The sequence below is a fragment of the Chenopodium album genome, chromosome 2, assembly GCF_948465745.1.
Source record: "Chenopodium album chromosome 2, dcCheAlbu1.1, whole genome shotgun sequence".
Classification (NCBI taxonomy): domain Eukaryota; kingdom Viridiplantae; phylum Streptophyta; class Magnoliopsida; order Caryophyllales; family Amaranthaceae; genus Chenopodium; species Chenopodium album.
This window is the reverse complement of record NC_137835.1, coordinates 61755634-61778712: the sequence shown is the minus strand read 5'-3', so window position 1 is coordinate 61778712 and position 23079 is coordinate 61755634. Positions and strand designations below refer to the sequence as shown.

Here is a 23079-nt window from a genome sequence, read left to right as displayed (position 1 = left end):
GATCAACAACTGGATCGAACACATCCTTCAAGGAATTTACAATGAGATTATACACATGGAAATGTCCCTCCACCCACAAATTATCTTCTCGTCGAAGAGTGATAATCTCATTCTTTGATTTCCTTGATTTAACCTTATTGAAAAGGCGCTTAGACGAGATATCACCTTCCTTTATCCAATCACATTTCATTCGTTGTCGCCAATAATGGAATTCCAGTTTGCACTTTGGGATGAAAGAGTTGACACGGTCAAGATAGGTGCGAGCATCATTAAGGGAGGAGACATTTTCCCCAAGAGCATGTAATTCAGCGGAAATCTCCCTCCAATTTATGCCCCATAATTTTTTATGATTAAGACACCATTTTTGAAGCAAGCTCCTAATTTCGGTAATTTTCGGACTAAGCAAAAGGGATAAGAGCCACGAACATTAGCCACCTTCCATTCCATGTCAATGATGGATTTCACTTCCGGAAACCCCAAACACCAAAGTTCAAGTTGATACGGCCGAGTGGGAAGAATGACATTCGGATCCAAGTCATAGAGAATAGCCGCATGATCAGAAACCAGAATAGGTTCATGGACAATACGTCCATTAGGAAATTCCTCAAACCAGTCCGGGGTATCATAACCTCTATCCAATCTTTCCAAAATCAAATCCGACCCAAGTCTATTATTATTCCAAGTAAACCTCGGACCCGAATAAGGAACATCAATGATTTCATTACTGAATCTCCAATCAATAAAATCATCTACTCCTCTTATCAAAGTGTTTCCCCCCAATTTATCCTCTAAAAATTCTAATTGGTTAAAATCACCAAGCAAAAGACATTTAGGATAATTTTGGATAATAAAGGAAAGATCAAGCCAAACTAAATTCCTATCTTCAAGAGACAGGGCACCGTAAACAAAAGCTACATACTTGATTTCAGCATTAGGTTGACAATTTTACAAAGGATGACATTTGTAGAGGAGAAAATACAAGTCACCATCGAGCTAGACCAAACAAAAACCATAAGACCTCCCCTAGTACCTATAACATCAACTCCAAAAGAGGTAGAAGGACAAAATAAATCAAGTAAAGGACTAGCTACATCAACATCTACTTTAGTTTCCGATAAAAATAAAAACATAGGTTTCTTTGATGTAACAAGCCACACAAGATAAGGACGTGTAGGGGCGTGTGGATAGTTGAGACCCCTACAATTCTAAGAAATACACTTCATAAATCCATCGGGTGCTGAACCGATGCAGCAACCTCATCTTAAGAGTCCAAAACGGGGCAAACTAATTGTTGATTAGTTTCCCAATCCATTCCCACAGCAGTATTGATTCTGTTGGCAGTAAAAGGACCAAGCCTCAATTTTTTCATAGTAGTAGAACCTGTCGAGTCCAAGGAAGAAGAAGGAGAAGGCGATTTTCGTTTTATTACACGGTCTAAGATGTCATCATCAACATGTAAACCCCATTGACGTGCCATATCCTCATCGGTAATAGCCTTTGAGACAAAAGCCCTGGGATAAGGATAAACACGCGATCCAGAGAATCTCAGCGAACGGGCTAATTGGCGGCCCGCCTGAATAAAACAATCAGCAACATTAGTAATAGCATTATCATCAGAAGGAGAAATAGGAGCAACCGTAGGTTCCGGCATCAGATTTAAGATTTGAAAGGAGGGTTGAGGGAGGCTTGTTGGTGGCGGCGCTGCGATTGAGAGATCCGGCAGAGAAGCATCCTCTGTCACACCTCTCCTTATGTAAAAGAGAGTAGGCCAAGAAGAGGATTCACCAACTTCAAAATTCGAAGTTTTAGAAGGGGAAACGGTGGAATTACCCACCAATCCAGAAGCAGAGACAATTGCTGGAGGGCCCCTGTGAGATAATTAGGCAAGCTCCATAGAAAATTGCTGAGAGCGGCCCACTAAAGATGGAGAATCCCTTGTAGAGACATTCACAGTAGCAGAAACACATTTCATAGAAAAATTAAGAGAAAGGTTAGGATTTACCACTCTAGCAAGTTCATTAGAGATGCAAGGAGAATCTCTCTTGCTAAGGCGAGCATAAGGAAAGAATTGGGCTTAAGGGTCTCTACCCAATCCCAGACGCGTCCCTGGAGGGCTAAACGCCCTTGAGATAGTGCCACCACCGTGGTCAGAGGAGTTAGACAGGTTATCAGAACCTGTAAAATAGTCAGCAGAGCCACCGCTGCCACCAGAGTTTTCACTAGAGTCCTCGGAGTCCGAGTCGGCTTCTCCTCCGAGGTTTCGATCTTCCATTGGAATGTCCTCTAGTTCTTCAGGATGAACCAAGTTTACCTCAGGGTCTCTGTATTTGCCCTTTTTTGGAAGCCCTCGAATCAAATTCGAGTAATAATTGTGCTCATGCCTTGTCGTTCTAGCGTTGCAACACGACTTTTCAGCCTTCGAGTTGCAACAGCTCGATTAATACAAAATTTCTTCTCTGAATGCCCTGCAAAACCACATTTTTTGCAAAAACAAAAAATCCCCTCATAGCGAAAGTGAACCCATATAATCCGGTCACCTTCAAGGGGAATAAAACAACCAGGAATAAGCGGTTGAGAGAGGTCAGCCACCATTTTCACATGTAAGTCAGCAGGAGGAGGTAAACCTTGACCATTAAATTCAAATTCTTGAATATGAATGTTAGTTGAGACTATTAATACAAGAGGGGGAGTGAATTGTATCGAGTTCCTAATAGCTACTTTTGCGGAATAATAAAAAAATGCATATAGGAACTTGCAAGGACACACAAATTTTACGAGGAAACCTTCTATTGTCCAAGTGGAAGTAAAACCTCGACTCTGCCTTAGGGATTTCAAACACACACCTCTTCACTATAATAGGGCAAACACCAAGTTACAACCTATTAAACACAGACCTTTGTTCACAAGTTCCACACTTGCTACTCGATAGGACCCTATCCTACCCAATCTAAGTACCACATTTAGACTGACTCGTACTGCCAAAGTACAGAACTCTCAGCTTCACACTAGAAGCTTACACAACTTGTATGCGATGTAAAAATATAACAAACTCACCTAAATAACCCAACCAATACAAATGTATGACACCTAGTATATGATAGGCAAGCTATGCACGAAATCCGAAATTAATATGACAAGTTAGAAGCTTGGTAAACTTACTCAATTAATGCTCAGTGATTTCTCCACGCATAAACTTGCAAAACCTTAAACCATTTTGATCTCTACTATTTATACAAGTAGAACTTGTATAGCAAGTAGGTTTTCTAAAAGATAAATAAGTTAACTTAACTTATCTTTAAAACACGGTTTTATGAAAATCATATTTGAAGAAAATCTTTTCCGGAATATAAGATAGAAAGATATTGTTAAAAAGAATCATATCTTTTAACAAACCTATTTTAAGAAATAAAACTTTTAGAAAATCTTTTCTAAAATCTATCTTTTATATTTTCCTTAATAATTTATTTTCCAAGCAAACTTTCCACGCTTCTAATGAATCTCGTGCATTAACCTTCTTAACATATTAACAATAATTTAGAAGATAAAACCTTTGCTAAATTAAATTGATGCGCCGCGCTTCTGTACAGGTAGGTTACTTGGACTCCACGCAGACTAAGTTCCTTCAGGGACCTTAGCTTGCTGACTTCAAGTTCTTGTTAGCGAACTCAGTTCTTGTTAGAGAACTCTTCTTCTTTTCTGTTTAACTTTTTGTATAAAGATCTCTTCATGTCTTCTTAGTTCCAGTTACTTCTTCCATCACCACGATCAACTTCACCTAAACTAATCAAACACTTGAAAACCTTTATTAGATGAGTTTGCTTTAGTTTAAGTTCATCATCATCAAAACCTTTAAGCTTCAACAATGACCAACATGAGATAAAATCTAAGTAGCCCATTCACGAGTGAGATAAAGAAAGGGAAGACCATGAATTCTTACCCAGATAGAAGAAGAATCAAAATTAATTAATTGAGGACTAAAGGAGCGATGGTACCTTCGGAGATTGATAATTCGCCCATTAAAAATTGCAGATTGAAGACGAATTATCCCCGTAAGATCCGAAGCATTGTAGCATTCAAAGAGGTAGAATTTCCCTGACTTATGCACCTTGATATAGCCCCTCCTCCTCCATCATTGATTCACAATATGCTGAATATATGACATTGAAGGAGGATAAGGCCCAATAAAAGATCCAATAGCAGATTGGTTGTAATTGATTGGACCCGTAAAACTAAAGTTTTCAGGGGGGGGGGGGGAGGATGGTAAAACACCCATTCGAAGACAATCATCCGAGTTTGAGTCACCTCGGTGATTAGGATGACGGTAAGGAGGGATACTAGTCATAATTGAGAGAATAGAGAAGAAGAGAAAGGGAGATGAAGAGTTTGATGAAGAACTACAAGAACAGAGGTCCCTATTTATAATAATCTAAAGGGGTTTAAGCTAGAATTACATGCAAGCCAAGTGGCAAAAATGAAGTTTGAATGGGTTTACTTGTAGGAATTAATACAATGATTAAGGGGATTTGCTGACAGAAGAATGAGAATAGAAGAGTGAAGACACAGATCAATCACAATTGGTTGTTCAAAAAAACAAGGAGAAGCTGAAGAGATTTGCAATTCAGAGTTCTGACAGAAGGGAAGAACAAGCAGGCTATTGGTTGCATGCAGTAGAACAAAACAAGTTTGAATTCAATATTGAATTGAAGAACGAGAAACCCACCTTCTAGTGAGAGAAGCTCTCGGTTAGAGAGAGAATGAGTTATATCTCGTATTCCAAATATAAATTGTAGGTGTAAAATAAAAAAGGAAACTAGATATGCAATTTGGGAAAAAAAATTAAACATCAATGTAGACACCTAAAAATGTCTCCCCAAAACCAAACCCGATGATGAACAACCTTTCACCGCCATTATTGGTCGGGTTCAGTATTTAATCCCGAGAGTGCTTAAAAAATTGTATTTGATTAAATTCATATTTCTGAACAGTCCATGGATTAGTCTTGATGTTTGGTAAAAGCATAGTTTTAATTTCTGCCCAAAATTATTATTTAATTTTAGCCCAGACCTTTTTTATTTTATTGTTTTATTATTCATTTTTGGCCCAAACCTTTTATTTATTTTTATCTAATTATTTTCTTATAAGTCAGAAAAGGCCCGAAATTAACAATCGGCACTTAAAATGCCGAATAAAATTAGGGTTAAAAATGTATTTGGACGGAAAAACAGGCTGGAAATTCCCGCGCCACTAAACATGGGCAACGGGCCGTGCCGTGCCGCCGCGGGCCGTGCCTGACCGTGCCGCGGTGGTGGGCGTGCCGTGCCGTGCCCTGCTGGCTTCGCGGCGGGCCGTGCCGTGCCGTGCCTAAATTTGGCACACCCCAGCCCACGGCACGGCCCACGTGCCTGGCGGGCCGTGCCGTGCCGGGCCGCGGGCCAAACCGTGCCACTTTTTTTTTTTTTTTTTTTAAATGAACGTACAAAAAAAAAAAAAACGATATATAAATATTTTTTAGTACAACTTAATTTTATATAAATAATGTTATTAATTTATATTTGTGTTTATGTTAATGTTAATATATTTTGTTTTGAACAAACTTTATTTTAATTAAGGTTATAAAAATTATTTATCTAATTATGTTTAAGTTTTTATAAATAATTTTATTAATTTAGCAAAAAACAACAATACATATAATAAAAATTAAATTACCACTGCCGTGCCAGACCGTACCACGTGTCGTGCCGGCGTGCCGTGCCGACCCACGGGCCGGCCACCGTGCCTCGTGCCGATTCCCAGATTTTTGTTCACGGCACGGCCCACGGCCCACAGGTGGGCCGCCGTGCCGTGCCGTGCCGTGCCGGCGATTGTGCCGTGTCGGGCCGTGCCGGAATCGTGCTGGGCCCGTGCCGCCCGCGTGCCGGCACGGCCCATGCCCATCTTTACGCGCCACGGCAGGTGCCCACCGTGTCACGGGATTCCTTCCCGTCTGACGATGGGATTTCCCGTGACACGGGAAGTCTGCCATGACACGGGACATTCCGTGTCTTTTCCGCGTAAACCCTTAACGCGTTTTCTATCCCGTTTTCTGAAAATTTCCCGCGTCACACTAAAAATGTACCGTGACACGGGAAAGTGTGTCGTCTGACGGTGGGACATCCCGTGTCACGGTACAGTTTGCCGTGTCACGTGATACTTTTTTATGGTTTTTATCATTTTAGGGTTCCGTGTTCTCCCTCAGCACATTTTCCCTATAAATACCCCCTCATTTCTGATATACGGGGCACCAATTAATTCTCTCGAATTTATTTTTCTCTCCTCTATGCTTTAGCCTAAACACTAGCCTACCCTTTTCACTTCAAAATTCCTTCTTCAAGTGCTCAAAGGAGTCCATACTTTACTCGTGGTTCTGTCCTTAAGCCAAGGCGTGAAAGGTAGAACTGTTTGAGGGTTTGGCCCCAAATCAACTCTACTTTATTTAATTTAATTTAATTGTTGTTTAATTATTTCCTTGAAGTTACTAACTCGTTTATTATTTTGTAGTTGCAAACAAACATAATCAAAGTAAGGATCATGTTCCTTTTATTTCTATTATTTTTCTAACGATTTTATGTTGTTGGAATTGTGATTAAATTGTTTCCAATATTAATGTTTATTCTATTATTTTTATGATCACCATATTGCATGTTTAAAGGGAATATGTAATTGAAAATCACGCCTAATAAGATAATTTGGACAACCGGTTTAGGTTCCTTTTTAATCTTGTTATTAAATCAAGTGATCACGATATTTTAGAATTATGTGTGCATTAATATTCAACCAATTTAGTTAAATAATAGTTTGGAGCGAATTGAATTATTGTTTGTATGCCTTTGAGATCACAGGAATGCTTTTCAATATAAGAATCGAGTAGAGGCCAATACGGGCGAATGTGACTCCATGACTCACTTCGTACCATCATCCCCGATCCTCCTTTCGTGGTTCCGAACCATATGGAGTTAGTAATCTCATGGATTATGAATGGGGTGTAACCTTCACGGGTCAATCGTTGTTGCCTATCGTTGTCCCTTTATCGTGGTTGCCTTTTATGATCCGTGAACGGTTTAGAAGTTCCTTAAAAAACTTGTTGGCGGCTCCCTACTTTATTTGTCCTAATCGTTGTCCCTAATCGTAATGTCAATTCCTACTTCCTATGAGTGCCAAGCATATTCACACACGCTTTTAACGTAGGCGCACTTCGAGTGACGCCTACAATTTGGCGACTCCACTAGGGAGGATTCTTGATTATTTATCGATTTGAGTGATTGGTATTTAATTAAGATGAGTGGATGAGACTTGAAAGATTCTTGAAAAAATATTCCTGTGATTAATTTGGCATTTTTGCATCTGCATAGACGTTTTAACGTCGCATTCAGGTCTGTCCCGTAGGAAAAATTGGATAACTTGGTTGCGCGCGAAGGAAAACAGGGATCCAGTCAGATCTTCTGACTGCCGTGCCACGACAAAATCTGCCATGTCACGGTACAGTGCACCGTCTGACGGTGCACAGTACCGTGACACGGGAATTTTTGCCGTGTCACGGCAGTCCTAAAATCAGTCCGGTGGCTTATTTTCTTTCCTCACAGTCGACTTCCTTCGATTTTTCTGAAAAAACGTATGTGTTCTACATGCGTCTTAGCCCCAGGGGATTTAAGCTCTATCGACCCAAAAACGCTCATGGCAATAAGGGTTCATCCGAGTTATTAAATCCACCTAAACCATGGAGTCGAGTTTGATTTCATCACGAACTCGCGGAGCCGCCCGTTGGCATACACCCTCAAGGGAGGCTGCCTTGCTAACGCGTCCAAACTCTTAACCATGGTACCCTTTTGACACCTAAAGCTTGACCAATAGTTGAACATAGATCTTGACTCTAGGTTGCGAACTTTTTTTACATCATCGTGCCTAAATGCTATGTGGTTGTTTGGTACTAACCTTCATGTGTTTACTCTTTTGTTTAACCCATGACCGAGGGTTTTTATTGTCACATAGTAATTAGTACGGACCTAAAATCGGTTAAAATCTGGAAAAATCACAAATTGACCTGGAACTGCGCACCGTGTCACAACATGTTCTGCCGCGCCACGGTGAACAGTGCCGTGACACGGGGCTCTCTACCGTCTGACGGTAGCCTGCACCGTGTCACGACAGTCTGCGCCGTGACACGGTGCCCAGGAAAGTGTCCTGTCAGTTTTTTTTCGATTTTTGTGCGAATGATGTGTCCAGTTTTGTGTCATGTCTTGCTATACGGTCAAAACACGCGTCTATAACCTCACTTAATCACTCACATATCGTGTTCACACACTTTTTTCTTTAAGTCATGCACCACTTTTTGACCGTATTTTAGGGAAGTCTTGTTTTTGTGTCGTTTTTTTTCTTTTCGGAGTTCCTCCCATATGTTTTTTTAAAAAAATAAAAATAAATAAACAAGTAGAATTTCAAAATTATAGATTTTTAATAAAATAAATTTTTTTCTTTTTTCCTTTTTTCTTTTTAATCCGGACGGGTTAAGGTTAAGTTTGGTCATTAAAGGTGTGTTTGTTTCGGTGTCACAGCACTTGGTCAAGAAGCAGGGGTAGATTGTTACGGATCGAGTCCATACCTCAACAACCTCTTATACCAAAGAGGCGTACAAGGAAACCACCTCAATCATCTCCACAAGATCCATCTCCAGTCTACTTTCAACCAATGGCCACCAAGGAAGACATCGAGAACCTCAACAAGACAATTGAAAAATTGTCTGACATGATGCAGACACTCACCACTAGAGTCAGCACAGTAGAACAAGACAATCAAAACAATGTCACTACCGCTGCAATGGACAAGATTAAGGAACAGATGAGCAAGATTTTTGAAGAATTCACTTATGTGGAACAACCTATCACCTCTTCGTCCATAAGAGACAAGCTTCCTAAGAAGTTTTTCACTACTGACATTCCCAAATTCAAGCCTACTGATAATCCGCTTTTCCATTTGAAGGCTTTTTCTGCAACTATGGCTCTTAAGGGAGTAGATGTGACACTCTTCCCTACAGTGTTCCCTCTTTCCTTGGAGCATGCTTGTCAACAGTGGTTCTATTCTTTGGAATCCAAACATGTCGCGACCTGGGAGGATGTTGCTGAAAGCTTTATGAATCGTTACAAGTGTAACATTCAAGCCAAGACTTCTGAACGTGAACTCTCCATTCTCAAACAGAAAGAGAATGAAGGCTTCACCACTTACTTAAGCAGGTGGAGGGAAATAGCTGCGCTCCTGGTGGATCCCCCCAAGGAGAAAGAAATGGTTCGCTTGTTCATTGCCAATCTGACTCATAAGTACAAGCAACACTTGAAGTTTCTGCCTCTGAGTACCTTTGAAGCTGTATATGATATTGGAATCAATATCGAGGATGAACTAATGAAGTCTGTTGGTAGCAACAATAATAACAACACTTGGAAAAACAAGAAGGACGACACTCCTTATTCTTCGTCTTCTAAGCCCAATAATGCTACCAACAATATCAATATCAATGATGTGCTGGCCCTTAATGCTCCTCCTCAAAGATTCCAAAGGCAAAGGAGGGTTTACACGCCTTTGGGGATGACTTATGATGCTGCTTATGACCGATTGCATGGTCAAGGACTGATTATGCCAATCGGACCATTTCCAGAACCTCGACCAGAGAATAGGACCGCTAGCTATGACCCCAATGCTTATTGCAAGTTTCATCAAGGCAAGGGTCATAACATTGAGAAATGTTGGAGGTTGAAGGATGCGATCCAAGACCTAATTGATGCTAATCAACTTCCTGTCCCTCTAGGGGGCAAGAAGCCTAACATTCAAACAGGTCCTCTTTATGATGCTTTGGCTATCACGGGAGACGAAGTCTTCTTTGATCCGTCGATACTCATTCAACCTGTGAATGAACCTCTGCCAGAAGTTGTATTTGTCTCGAGTTTTGAAGAAGTGAATGGAATTTGGGATAGTGACGATGAAGACGTCTATCTCAATAATATAGCTTGCTCATCTCTTGGCACGAGTGAAGATGTTTGGGGGGACTTTGAGGTCAAGGTTCTCACCAGAAGTGGACGGTTGCAACAACCTAATCCACCTCCACCTCCACTACAATCACATCCGATAGTTGATCCCATCGACCCTGTGAACAGCGATGTGGTCAAACAACTGCAAAGACCAAGGTGGAGATGAATGTATGGAAGCTTCTGGCCACTTCCCACGAGCATCGAAAGGTTGTGATGAATGCTCTGGTAAAAATAGGAGTTGATGATGACATGACTCCTCAAGGATTGGTCAACTTTCTCACTACTGAGTTGCCAAGTACTAGCAATCTGATTTCGTTTTCTGACAAGGATCTGCCCCCGGAAGGGGACCAACATAATAAGGCCTTACACCTCACTGTGGTGTGTAGGAAAATGAATGTTCCTATGAGCCTGGTTGATAATGGCTCTACAATCAATGTGTGCCCACTCCGTACTGCAAAGAAGTTGGGCATAAAGAATGAAGAACTAACTCCCTCCACTCAAGGGGTTCGCGCTTATGATAATACTCGCCGTTAAGCCGTGGGTACTATCATACTGAATATAACTACTGGGGCCATTGAACATCGCACCAAATTTCAGGTGGTGGACATTAAGGCCTCTTTCAATCTGTTGTTAGGACGCCCTTGGCTTCATGAGCTAAAGGCGATTCCATCATCACTACACCAGAAAGTGAAAGCCATAGTTGGAGGGGTTCCGATTACTATTGATGCTTCTCCTATGCGCATTCAAGTTATCGACACTCCTATCGTCCATGTTGAACATAACGAAGAAGATGATGATCTTTGGGGGTTTTCACTAGATGATGTTCTCGTGATTGAAGAGGAGGAAAAGTGCCATCTCGACTTTGATCCCTATTCAAACACCAATATCAATGTCATTCTGAAGAAGCAAGGTCATTTCCCTAGAATGACCCTTGGACTCAAGAAGAAAATGGTTGAATCTTGGGGCCATCCTGGTGCACTCAAGAAGGATACTTTTGGCTTAGGATTCAAGCCAACAAAAGAAGATGTGAAACAAGCTTTATTGAAGATGAAGGCTCGCAATAATGCTCGAATCACGAAGACGGAAATGGCCATGGATCCATATCCGTTCACCCTCAATGGCCAATACATCAAAGAAGGGGAAGACTTCCCATGCTATGAATTCCCTGAACCATTCCTCCATGATGGGATCCGTGAACCAGGATTCGAGATGTTCCTCGATTGTGACTTTGTTGATGAAGACGAAGAGCTATTCACAACCGATAAGCCAGCTAGCCCGAGTTCTGATGATCTAGGAATCAACCTCCTTTTTGGAATGGAGAAGAATGAGTCCAAGCCGGTCCGCAATGATAACTCCGAGCTCGTTCAAGTTGTCATAGCAAACAAGGATTTTGACCCCTCCGAGTTAATCGTCCAAGCTGACAACATTTTAAGGGGATGGCGCAAGACATTGAGGATCACTACGCCGAGTGGAGAGAAGTTGGAAATAACCGCTGGCGAGGGTCCTATGTTTGATGAGTCTGAGTCGTCTGGGTCCGAGTCCGAGTCTGAGTCTAAGTCTGTAGACGAGTCCTTAGAGTCTGAGGCCGACCCTCTTTCTGCTATAGAATTCAACCATGAGTCTCTTGTTGAGTCCTCTCTTTCTAGTCCTAATAATTCCGGTGAGGTCGCAGCCGACCTTGCCCCTCTTGATGTATTAGCCAGTGAATTCAATAAAATGAGTACCTTTGCTTACGATGCGTATCATTCCCCTAGCCCTGATCAATATTGCTTTGCTAATGATAAAAATGACGAAGAAATAATAAAAGCAATGGAAGAACACGAAAATAAAACGGCAGTTATCGAAGATACAGAAAAAGTTAACATTTCCAATGATACGACTGTTAAAGAAGTAAAAATTGGATTAACACTAAGTCAAGATGAACGCAAAGAGCTAATTAACTTGCTTAGTGAATTTGTTGATGTATTTGCTTGGTCGTACCAAGATATGTCAGGAATTGACAGGGATATAGCTCAGCATACGATACCACTCATTCCAGGTATGAAGGCTGTCAAACAAAAGCTGCGCTGTATGAAACCGGATGTGGCTCTAAAAATCAAGGAAGAAATCAGGAAGCAGTTGGCCGCAGGTTTCATCAGAGTATCCAAATATCCAGAATGGATAGCAAATGTGGTTCCAGTTCCAAAGAAGGATGGAAGAGTTAGAATGTGTGTTGATTACAGGGATCTCAATAAAGCAAGCCCAAAAGATGGGTTCCCTCTACCTCACATTTACATTCTGGTCGATAACACAGCAAACCATGCACTCCTATCATTCATGGATGGTTACGCCGGATATAATCAGGTATTGATGGCCGAAGAAGACATGGAGAAAACCATATTCATCACGCAATGGGGTACATATTGCTATACGGTAATGCCATTCGGGTTGAAAAACGCGGGTGCCACCTACCAAAGAGCAGCTACAACATTGTTACATGACATGATGCACAAAGAGGTGGAGGTCTATGTTGATGATATGATCGTTAAGTCTAAAGATCGCCCAGGCCATATTATTGCACTTCGCAAGTTCTTTGAAAGACTCCGCAAGTACAACATGAGATTAAATCCAGCAAAATGTGCATTCGGAGTCACGTCAGGAAAATTACTTGGATACGTGATCAGTTCTTGAGGGATTGAAATAGATCCTACAAAAGTAAAGGTGATCATGGCCATGCCACCACCCAAAAATGAGAAGGAGATTTGAGGTTTCATTGGAAGGTTGCAGTATATAAGTAGGTTCATATCCAAGCTCACAGCGATATGTGAACCTATATTCAAGAAGCTCAAGAAAAATGTCCCAGTCACATGGGATGACGATTGCCAAAAAGCTTTCGACAAAATCAAAGAGTATTTGGCAAACCCACCCGTGCTAGCGCCAGCAATACCTGACTTTCCTCTTCGACTCTACCTTACGGTCACAAGAGAAACGATGGGGGCAATGCTAGCACAAGAGATCGAAAGCAAGGAGAATGCAATCTATTACTTGAGCAAGAAACTTCAAGGATATGAGACGCGATACATACCACTTGAGAAGTTGTGTCTCGCACTTGTATGGGCCGCACAGAAACTAAGACATTACATGCTCACTTATACAGTGCATGTCGTGTCCAAGATGGATCCTCTCAAATACTTGTTTGAAAAAGCAACACTCAATGGCAGATTATCAAGGTGGATAGTCAATCTTGCTCAGTTTGACTTGAGATTTGTGCCACAAAAAGCCATCAAAGCTTCTGCGGTTTCTGACTTCTTAGCTGACTTTCCGCTAGAAGAAGTTAAAAAAGAAGAGGATGAGTACGATTTCCCTGACGAAGATTTACTCATGACCGAAGATGATAGTTGGACGCTCTATTTCGATGGAGCTTCAAACCAAAAAGGATGTGGTGTAGGAGTCTTGCTTGTATCACCTAATGAAGAACACATCCCAATTTCCATGAAGCTCGACTTTGATGTCACCAACAATGCCGCAGAATATGAAGCATGCATTTTGGGGTTAGAAACGGTTGTCGCCTTGGGAATTAAGAAACTCAGAATCTATGGTGATTCTTCACTAATCATTAACCAAATCTCCAAGAGATGGAAAGTGAGAAGTAAAAGTCTCGCTACGTATCAAGCTCATTTAGAAACTCTCACGCAGCAACTAGATGAAGTGGAATATACGTATTTGCCAAGAGAAGAAAACCAATTCGCCGACGCACTAGCTAAATTAGCATCGATGATGCGAATTCCAACTGATACAATTAGAATGCCATTGACCATAGAAGGAAGATATGAGCCGGCTTATGTTCACGCACTTGACGATAAACAAGAACCACAAGAAGAAGATGAAGAGCCATGGTATACAGATATACTTAATTATGTGACAAGAGGAGAATACCCTCCTAATACTGATAAAAGGGCACGCCGTGCTTTGAGGCTCCTGGCCTCACAGTATGTGCTCATCAGGGGAGAACTCCACAAGAGAACTGCAATGGGAAGAAATCTCTTATGCTTAGCCAAGAAAGAAGCACTTAAAACCATGGAAAACCTTCATGCCAGTATATGTGGAACACACATAAATGCAAAGATGTTAGTCCAAAAGATTCAACGACAAGGTTACTATTGGACTACTATGGAGAGAGATTGTCACGAATACGTCAAGAAATGTATGAAGTGTCAAGTCTACGCAAATTTACAGCATGTTCCACCTTTGCTTCTCTACACATATACTTCTCCATGGCCTTTCTCCACTTGGGGCATTACCATCATTGGAAAAATAACACCACCAGGACAAGGGGGGCATGAATTCATTCTCGTAGCAATCGACTATTTCACCAAATGGGTCGAAGCTGCCTCATATGCTTAGCTAACAGCGAAACATGTAGCTCAATTCATTGAGAAAAATATCATATGCCGCTATGGGGTACCACATGAGATGATCAGTGATAATGGAACACATTTCCAAGCCGAATGCGCGGAATTATTACAGAAATATCATATCAAGCATCACAGATCATCACCTTACAGACCACAAACAAATGGTGCAGTCGAATCGGCCAACAAAAATGTGAAAACTATCATTGAAAAGATGACAGAAAATTATAAGGATTGGCCAAGTAAGCTACATTTCGCCCTTTGGGGTTATCGAACCTCTGTTCGTACATCAACGGGGGCTACCCCTTTCTCTTTGGTCTATGGAGTTGAAGCTGTACAACCAATCGAACTCGAAATCCCTTATCTTCGAACCGCATTGGAAAGCCAACTAGATGAAGTCGACTGGATTAGAGCAAGATACGATGAACTAGTCTTACTTGATGAAAAACGCTTGGCAGCTTTGCATCATGTCCAAACCTACCAACAGCGTATGGCGCGACATTTTAATAAAAAAGTCAAGACCAGGAACATCAAAGAGAGTGACCTAGTGCTTAAGGCACTTCGTAAAAATGTGTTAGATCCAAGAGGAAAATTCATACCGAATTGGTCAGGCCCGTACATTGTTAAAGCCATCTTGTCTGGCGGAGCGACACGATTGGTAGACATGGACGGTAATGGTTTCCACAATTTAACCAACTTGGATCAACTCAAGAAATTCTATGCCTAGTCGCATGGGTTCATGACCCAATAGAGCTACGTTTGGCCTGATTCCTTTTCAGGATACGTAGGCAACCCCTCAAGGGGGCCCGACCACTTTTAAAAATAAAAATCCTCCCTCTGTTGATCAAATATGCGCGTCAGTTTAGCATTGCGTCACGACCAAAAAAAAAAGGTGTACCTGAGTGCAAAAAAAAAAAAAAAAAAAAAAAGGAATTTGTAACGTGTCACGGGATTTTTCACCGTGACACGGTGGAATTTCAGGTTTTCCGTTTTTTTTGTGCAACTGCGAATTCATTGTTCGTTCGAGGTTTTTTTTATTTTCGTTCTTCCATTGCGTCCGACTCCTTGACTCGGATAAATAAATAATAAATAAAAGTCATTGTAATTTTTTTAAGGCTGAAATAAATGCGACTATAATTATTGGCATCATATGCCTTATTTTAAATAAAAATTATAAATCATAAAAATCAAAGCACTATTGATCTAATCTCTCTTCACTTTAGGAACATCCTTCTCTTGGTCAATTATGTCGGCCTTCACCATTAATGTGTCTTTCGTAGCCCGAACCGTCACAACCCTAGTCGAACTTTCACCCCTTTCACCTTTCTTGAATTTTTTCGGTTGTTTCTCCCTATAGACCATCTTTTCTTTACCCTTCCCTTTCACATAATTCTTCTTTCTCGGCATTATAGGAGTCTTAAACTCAATCCCTTGTGTTCTCGGACCTAGACGATCTTTAGGAGGGGCCTTCTTATTTCCAAGACGACTCTTCACATCAGACTTGCGTGATCCGAATCGTTCCCTCCTACTTCTAGGGTTCAACCATGCCTTGTATGCACTAGATAAAGGAGGAGGAGCTTGGTCACTTGCAGAAACTGTCCACAAAGGTCTTCCAACCCAATAAGTCTCGTACTTATGAACGTTACTTTCATGCAACGATATTTCACGAGGACTATCGTTATAGCGTGGAACTACTTGTTCAAGTCCATACTGCCGCATTAGTCGAGAAGGGCAATAAAAGGTCAATTTTGAGATACTAGGAACACGACAACTATCTATACGACATGGAAAATTCCCTCTTTGCAAAGAAATTTTTCCAATCTTCATACGACATGTTCGCAGAGTAATTCTTTTTCCTGCGGACTAGGTCGTTAGAGCCATATTTTTCAACATCGTCGGGGGCTTCAAATAATTCTAAACGCTCCATCAACCAAATCTGCAAAAAAGAAAAATCAGTCGTTAAAAAAATAATAAAAAAATAAAAAATTTACAGATTCCCGTGACAGGGCAGGTTTCACCATGTCATGGCAGACATCCACCGTGACACAGTGCCTGTTTTGTGTCACGGGGGATACTCGGAGCGTATTTTTACCTGCAGCAGTACCAGAGAGCCCTTCCTGATGGCTTTCCGGTCAGCTTTTGCTTCGTCAAGGCCACGAAATGTTTCTCCAAGGCACGTCGGCATAGGAGATCTTCCAGATTCGACATGTTCAAGCACAGACGCTAGACAAGCATGTCCTACCCTACCGTTTGCAATTAAAAGCTTGCTAAACATGCAAAAAACATATGGCCTTCTACGATAAACATGATAAGACTCAGAGATAGGGCGATTATAATATAAATATGCAAGTTTTTCTAATTCTACCTCATTACCACACACAATTCTATTTAAATCTGGATCTGTTAGATTCAGATGGCGTTCAAAATCTTGGTAATAATATTCACGTAGGGTAGGCATGACAATAAGATTTCTAGCAGGAAATCCAAAGATTGCACCGAATTCCTCCGGCAGGGGACAGATCTCATCATAATCAAATTTAAAACAATGTGTTTCTGGACTCCAATTATCTAATGATGCCCTAAGAAAATCATGTTCAATAGCTACATGTCGCAGGGCTAGCAAACCCCTGACATGAAATAGTTCTAACTCTCTTTTTCCAGCATTGGTCATAGAATAAGACCAGTCGCGCAATGTATTATCAAAATTCTGAGACATGATTGTTGAAATATGAAATTCTAAATTATTTTGTGTTTCGTAATTATTCATATCATGAATATACTGGTCCTATTTTATAGCAAAAGCGCTCGAAACTGCCCAGAATATATCTTTTCATACGCGTAAAACACACAGCTGCGAAATACGCGTACCGTGACACGGGAAATATCACCGTGTCACGGGAACTTTTGCCGCGACACGGCAAGTTTTGTCGTGGCACGGTGTACAGTGCCGGGTCACGGCACCTCACGCGTTTTCTTTTTTCATCTTTTCCCGTATCTATCCGGATTTTTTTTAGTATTTTATCTTCACCGTTTATTTTTTTCAATTTTTTGGGAGTTTTATTTCTAATAAAATTCTCAACTTTTTTTTTTAATTATTTTTTATCTTTATTTTATTTATTTATTCATCACTTTAATATTTTATTTTTTTATTTTTCTCCTTATCATTTTATTTACTTATTCTATTTATTTTTACTTGTCTTTTTATTTCTTTCCTTTTGGGGAAGGTCGGTACCCTCCATTATTCCACTTACGTTTTTGTCGCGTCATTAATAAATACACGATCACACACAATGAGTTTCAAGCACACACTAACACAAAATAATAAATACATAAGCTATGAATAATGTACAAAAGAGTCATATTAAATAAATACGTCAAGTGTCATCATAGTATGTACAAATAAAAAACCCTCGGTCAGAAGTCTCTAGAGCCAGAATCAGTATCATCTCCACTTTGTGAATATGGGAACGGTGAGCCAAAGAGTCCCTGCATCATCCGAGTACGGGGAGTAGTGTCCCTACTAATCCCTGTGACCCCAGCAGTAGTCAAACTCAATGCGGGACCCGTCCAACCAGCAAACGGTGTAGACTGACTCAAAGACGCGGGAATCGTCGGTGAAGGCATCGTCCCATACATCGGAACTGAGAACAAGCCCGACACCGGTGGAGGAATCCCGACCAATGGAGCTGAAAATGAACCAGGATCCAAGGGAGTCAAAACAGACCCAAGCTCAGGCTGTGGAGGCTGTGAAAACGATTGCCTCTGCCCTTGACTCTAGCCCGGAAAGCGCTGGGAAGACTGAGGCTGCTGCCACTGAGCCTCCTGAAACGGCTGAGTAACCTGAGGCTCTCGCTGAGAATGAGAACGTCGGTGAATCTCAGGAGATCGTCTACCACGACCAAGCTCCTCCTCGTCCGAGCCTCTATGCCTCGAGCGCGAGCGGGACCTCCGTTGCTCCTGAAAGATACAAAATCAAAAGGTGCCAACAATGCAAAATAAAACAAATGGTAGAAGTAAAAAAAAAAAATTGAATGATTCCTCAAGAACGTCGCTAGAGCTCCGACAACTCGCACCACGCTGAAGCTTGATGATGCAATAGTTCAGGGCGTCAACCAGCTTCATAAGTCCCATCATCTCCGGGCGGTTAGGCTGAGGATAAAACAAAGAAAAGTCTGTAACAAGCGATGTTAAAAGGATGAATAATGCATCAAAAAAAAAAACCTACCGGCTCAAAACCTCGGGCAGAGACTCCTGCGCCTGTCTGTAACCCTCTGACGCGTCAGCAATATGGTCCTCGTTGATACCAATCGGCCCTGGATAGCGGGCAGACTGAGGAGGAATCTTGATCCTCCCTACAGGGCGAATAGTCGTCTGAAAATATGATCGAATAATCAAGTTATTGACTATTTAAAACAGATACTAGTAACGAAGATCCTCAAAAGAAATCATACCTCAGGAAGACGGGGTTGAGGAGCCAGAGAGGGAAGCAAGTCTCGCGCATAGTCACTCTCCATGTGTACAAGCTCCCGCCATGAAAAAGTATAGCGCTCTCCTCTGTTTATCAACTCTCTGATCAAGCGTGAGTCCAGCATCGACTCTGGTGGAGATGAGGGCACCACAAAGTGATCGCCGCTATGCTGACGAACGACTCGCTCCCCCAAATATCAGACAAAGCATCCGGTACCAACCAAAATGGTGCGGTGCGCTGAAAGACGCAAGGCCTTAGGAAGATCAGCCATCCCGGCCCAAGGACGATACTGGACATCAATGGCAACCTGAAAACCATAAAAAGTTGGCGTGAAACAACGGAAACAACGTCAGAGGGAAAATAACAGGCAACAAAACTGATTTTTACGCCAACAGAAGAGGTGCCTCGACGTAGCAGCCCACGCAGCGCAGGGACAGACTCCACCCACGACTCTCCTCGATCACGCCAGCTGGCCCCGACAGGGAAATCATGGACCGCTCCACGACGCCAGCGAGGAGCCAAGCTTGGGAAATACTCGTAGAACCATAGCTGCAATGAAAAGTAATCTTTAGCACATGAGTCGAACAAGTTAAAGTGAAATAAAAAGAGAAAAAGATCATCACCTCTACGACTCTCCACAGACCATAGAAAGTGATAGGAGACTCGTCGTTCAGCTGCTGACACCCATGACGTAGCGATAAGAGAAGGTCGGCGTATCCGAGGAGTACGCGTGAACTCCTATCAGGAGAAAGGGTCATGAAGACCAGAATCAGGATGAAGATCCGCACTCGTTGCTCAGCCGATGTATCCTCCATGTCGAAGCCACGAGCTAAAACTGAAACCAGCTCCGATCGCCCGCTCCTAGGACCACCTCGAGACACTGGTCGGGTCCTGATATGCTGAACAATCGGACCTAACAAATCAGCTGCCTCAGCCGATCCCCAAGACAGATCAGACATATGAGCTACGACCCGATTGGTGAAGCGCAGCCCGCTAATCATACTGAAGTCCAGAGGGGTCACTGTCATCTCCCCCCAAGCAAAATGAAAAGTGTTGGAAGTATCCCAGAAATACTCCAACAATGCGCGAACGACCGTCGCACCGCAACCCCGGGGGGTGCGAAACCCTACAACCGCCGTATACAAATCTACTAAACTAGCCGATTCCCACAGGGTGTTCGTAGCAGGATCCCTCGTAATGATCTGGTGAAGTCGAGGAATCAAATCGCCGGCTCCAGAACCGTGGTGGCGAAGCGTGCCGTCGACTATGCCGGAGAGTGGGCGATAGGAAACATGGTTTTCACGGCAGAAAACCAACTGGTCTAGAGTCCACAGAGGTGGAACCCACCTACCTCTACTCGTAGAAGCCTGAGGCTCGGACTCTAATATATCGTCGTCCATACCCTCAGGAATAGTGGGAGTGTCCTCCCAAAAAGCCTGACGCCGACCCTGGGTAGAAAGATCGCGATCCCGTCGCCTAGGCATGCTATTATAAAGATCTAAATGCTTAGCATCATTTCCTAAGACATTTAATTCAAGTTGCAATTTTATAAAAATAAAGATCTAAATACTTAGCATCATTTCCTAAGTTATTTAGTTATTTATCGAATTATACGCTAAATTTTTATCTCCAGGCTAAAAATTGGAAAAATTATGGTATTTAGTTTCTCCGTGACAAACTAATACTACAGTTCTACTAGCCGCATGATACTATGTTCTCCATGAAAATATAGTACATACGCAAGATATGTTTCGAAGTTGCACAAAAACAATGAATCAACACATCATGAAATATTTCACAAGGTTTACCACCATTTTTTCACCATTTCAAGTGCAAAGAAGTAACATGAACATCATTTCACAAAAGTAGTACCCAAAAATGGTGATTTGCTCAATTCTCCATCAAATCATGCAATTTTTGTCTCATATTTCTCACAAACACACATACATACATATACAAGTAAAATCATGGCAAGAATTTCAACATAAAACCTCAAAATCAAAAATCCCCAAATTGATTTTTAAGGGTTTTTCATGAAATTACTTATTTGAAGCAAATTTGAGACACAAATTAAGAAGAACTTACATAGATCCTTGTAGAGGTTTGAATATGAGGAGTATGGCAAAAATTTGGAGTAAATTTGGTGGAAAATCGAGCAACAAAGGCTCGAGAAAACTCCGGCAACCTAGCAGACCGCCGCGACATGGTCAAATAACGTTGTGACACAGTGAGTCTGTCCCGTGTCACGGTGAGCTTGAGAGGAGACGGAACTCCGGCGACTCCGACGACAACTTCAGGCGACAGCAACAGCAGTAAGCAGCAACGAACAACAGCAGCAGCAAGTCGCACCAAAAAAAAAAAAAAAGAGGGAGAGGAAGCAAACCGTCGTGACACGGTGATGAACGCCGGCCGGCGGGAAAAAAACCGAGCGCCGGTGAGAAGCAGCCGAGACACGGCAAACCAAAAAAAAAATCGAGCTTTTGGGTGAAAATCGGACGAGAAAGAGGATGAGCAAAATGAGAAAAATGTTTGATATTTAAAACAAAAAAAATTCCAAGCAACGGACCCTGTTCCCATGTAACGGTCATATTTTGTGTGGTGCACAAGCTTTGACTGATCAAAGATGCCATTTGACCAATTTTTCAGCCAATGGATTCCCGCGCCACGGGACCCCCTTGCCGTGTCACGGGAAGCAGCTCCGCGTGACGGGGGGCCCTTGCCGTGTCACGGGAATGTTTTTTGTGACACGGTGGTTTTGACTAAGATTGCACGATTTTTTTTTTTGCGTAAATTGGATAGTTATTTTTCGCTGGATTTACGCAGAAAATTGTAATTGATACTTAAAGGGGACTAAAATTACCATTTTACCCCTAGCAAACATCAAAATCTATTTTTCGGCATTTTAAGCACTTAATGTGGTTGGATAATCGACTTAAAGGTGTGAATCATCTGCGGCCCACGTTCGGGGATAATCGAACCATCATACACTTACAAATTTCAGCAATCGTCGGTTTTCCTCAGGCTTGGAAAGCGTTATCGATGGATTTTTCTTCAAGTATAGAAAACTGCCAAGTCGGCTTTCCTCAGGCTTGGAAAGTGTTATCGGTGGATTTTTCTTCAAGTATAGAAAACCGCCAAGTCGGCTTTCCTCAGGCTTGGAAAGCGTTATCGGTGGATTTTTCTTCAAATATAGAAAACCGCCAAGTCGGCTTTCCTTAGGCTTGGAAAGCATTATCGGTGGATTTTTCTTCAAGTATAGAAAACCGCTAAGTCGGCTTTCCTCAGGCATGGAAAGCGTTATCGGTGGATTTTTCTTCAAGTATAGAAAACCGCCAAATTCCTTTGTCAGCTTTCCTCATTTATGGAAGGCATTATTGGTGGAATTCTTCAAGCATAGAATGACACCAAATTCATACGTCGACTTTCCTCAAGCATGGAAAGTGTCATCCGGTAGGTTTCTTCAGGCTTAGAAAACTACCAAACTCTTCAGTCGGATTTCCTCAAGCATGGAAAGCGTTTCAACAAATGTCACTCGGTGGATTCCTTCAAGCTTAGGAAGCTGCCAAATTCGTTTATCACCAATACACTGGTGCCAGATACGTATTCTATCCCTTCACTTTTTTATCTATGGAATTAACATTTTTCTGCAGGTATCGGCGTATACAGAATGATTTAGGATCGCAGAACGTCTTAAATCATTCTCCGTCCCTATCGGCTACTTTGACTATAGTCTTCGAAACTGACGTTTCTACAAACTCAGTCAAAGTGGGGGCTTCTGTAGACACCTAAAAATGTCTCCCCAAAACCAAACCCGATGATGAACAACCTTTCACCGCCACTATTGGTCGGGTTCAGTATTTAATCCCGAGAGTGCTTAAAAAATTGTATTTGATTAAATTCATATTTCTGAACAGTCTATGGATTAGTCTTGATGTTTGGTAAAAGCATAGTTTTAATTTCAGCCTAAACTTATTATTTAATTTTAGCCCAAACCTTTTTTATTTTATTGTTTTATTATTCATTTTTGGCCCAAACCTTTTATTTATTTTTATTTAATTATTTTCTTATAAGTCAGAGAAGGCCCGAAATTATCAATCGGCACTTAAAATGCCGAATGAAATTAGGGTTAAAAATGTATTTGGACGGAAAAACAGGCTGGAAATTCCCG

At 41.7% G+C, this 23079-nt stretch overlaps 1 protein-coding gene across 1 annotated transcript; it reads right to left on the bottom strand.

The window, feature by feature from the left end:
• Nucleotides 1–327: 327 nt before the first annotated feature.
• On the bottom strand, nucleotides 328–1130 carry LOC145574123 (uncharacterized). Its single transcript, XM_081631866.1, has 2 exons — nucleotides 1031–1130; nucleotides 328–911 (listed from the first exon to the last, which is right to left on the bottom strand). Exons 1-2 carry the CDS (start codon nucleotides 1128–1130, stop codon nucleotides 328–330), a joined length of 684 nt encoding a protein of 227 aa, XP_081487992.1.
• Between the last annotated feature and the right edge of the window lie 21949 nt (nucleotides 1131–23079).

What these genes read in the sequence shown, in the direction of transcription:
- LOC145574123 (XM_081631866.1), bottom strand. Translation starts at nt 1,130, where the DNA reads ATGTTTTTATTTTTATCGGAAACTAAAGTAGATGTTGATGTAGCTAGT. An exon ending in TTTTGGAGTTGATGTTATAG is followed by an intron (nt 912 to 1,030) that starts GTACTAGGGGAG and finishes TCAAGTATGTAG; the next exon opens with CTTTTGTTTACGGTGCCCTG.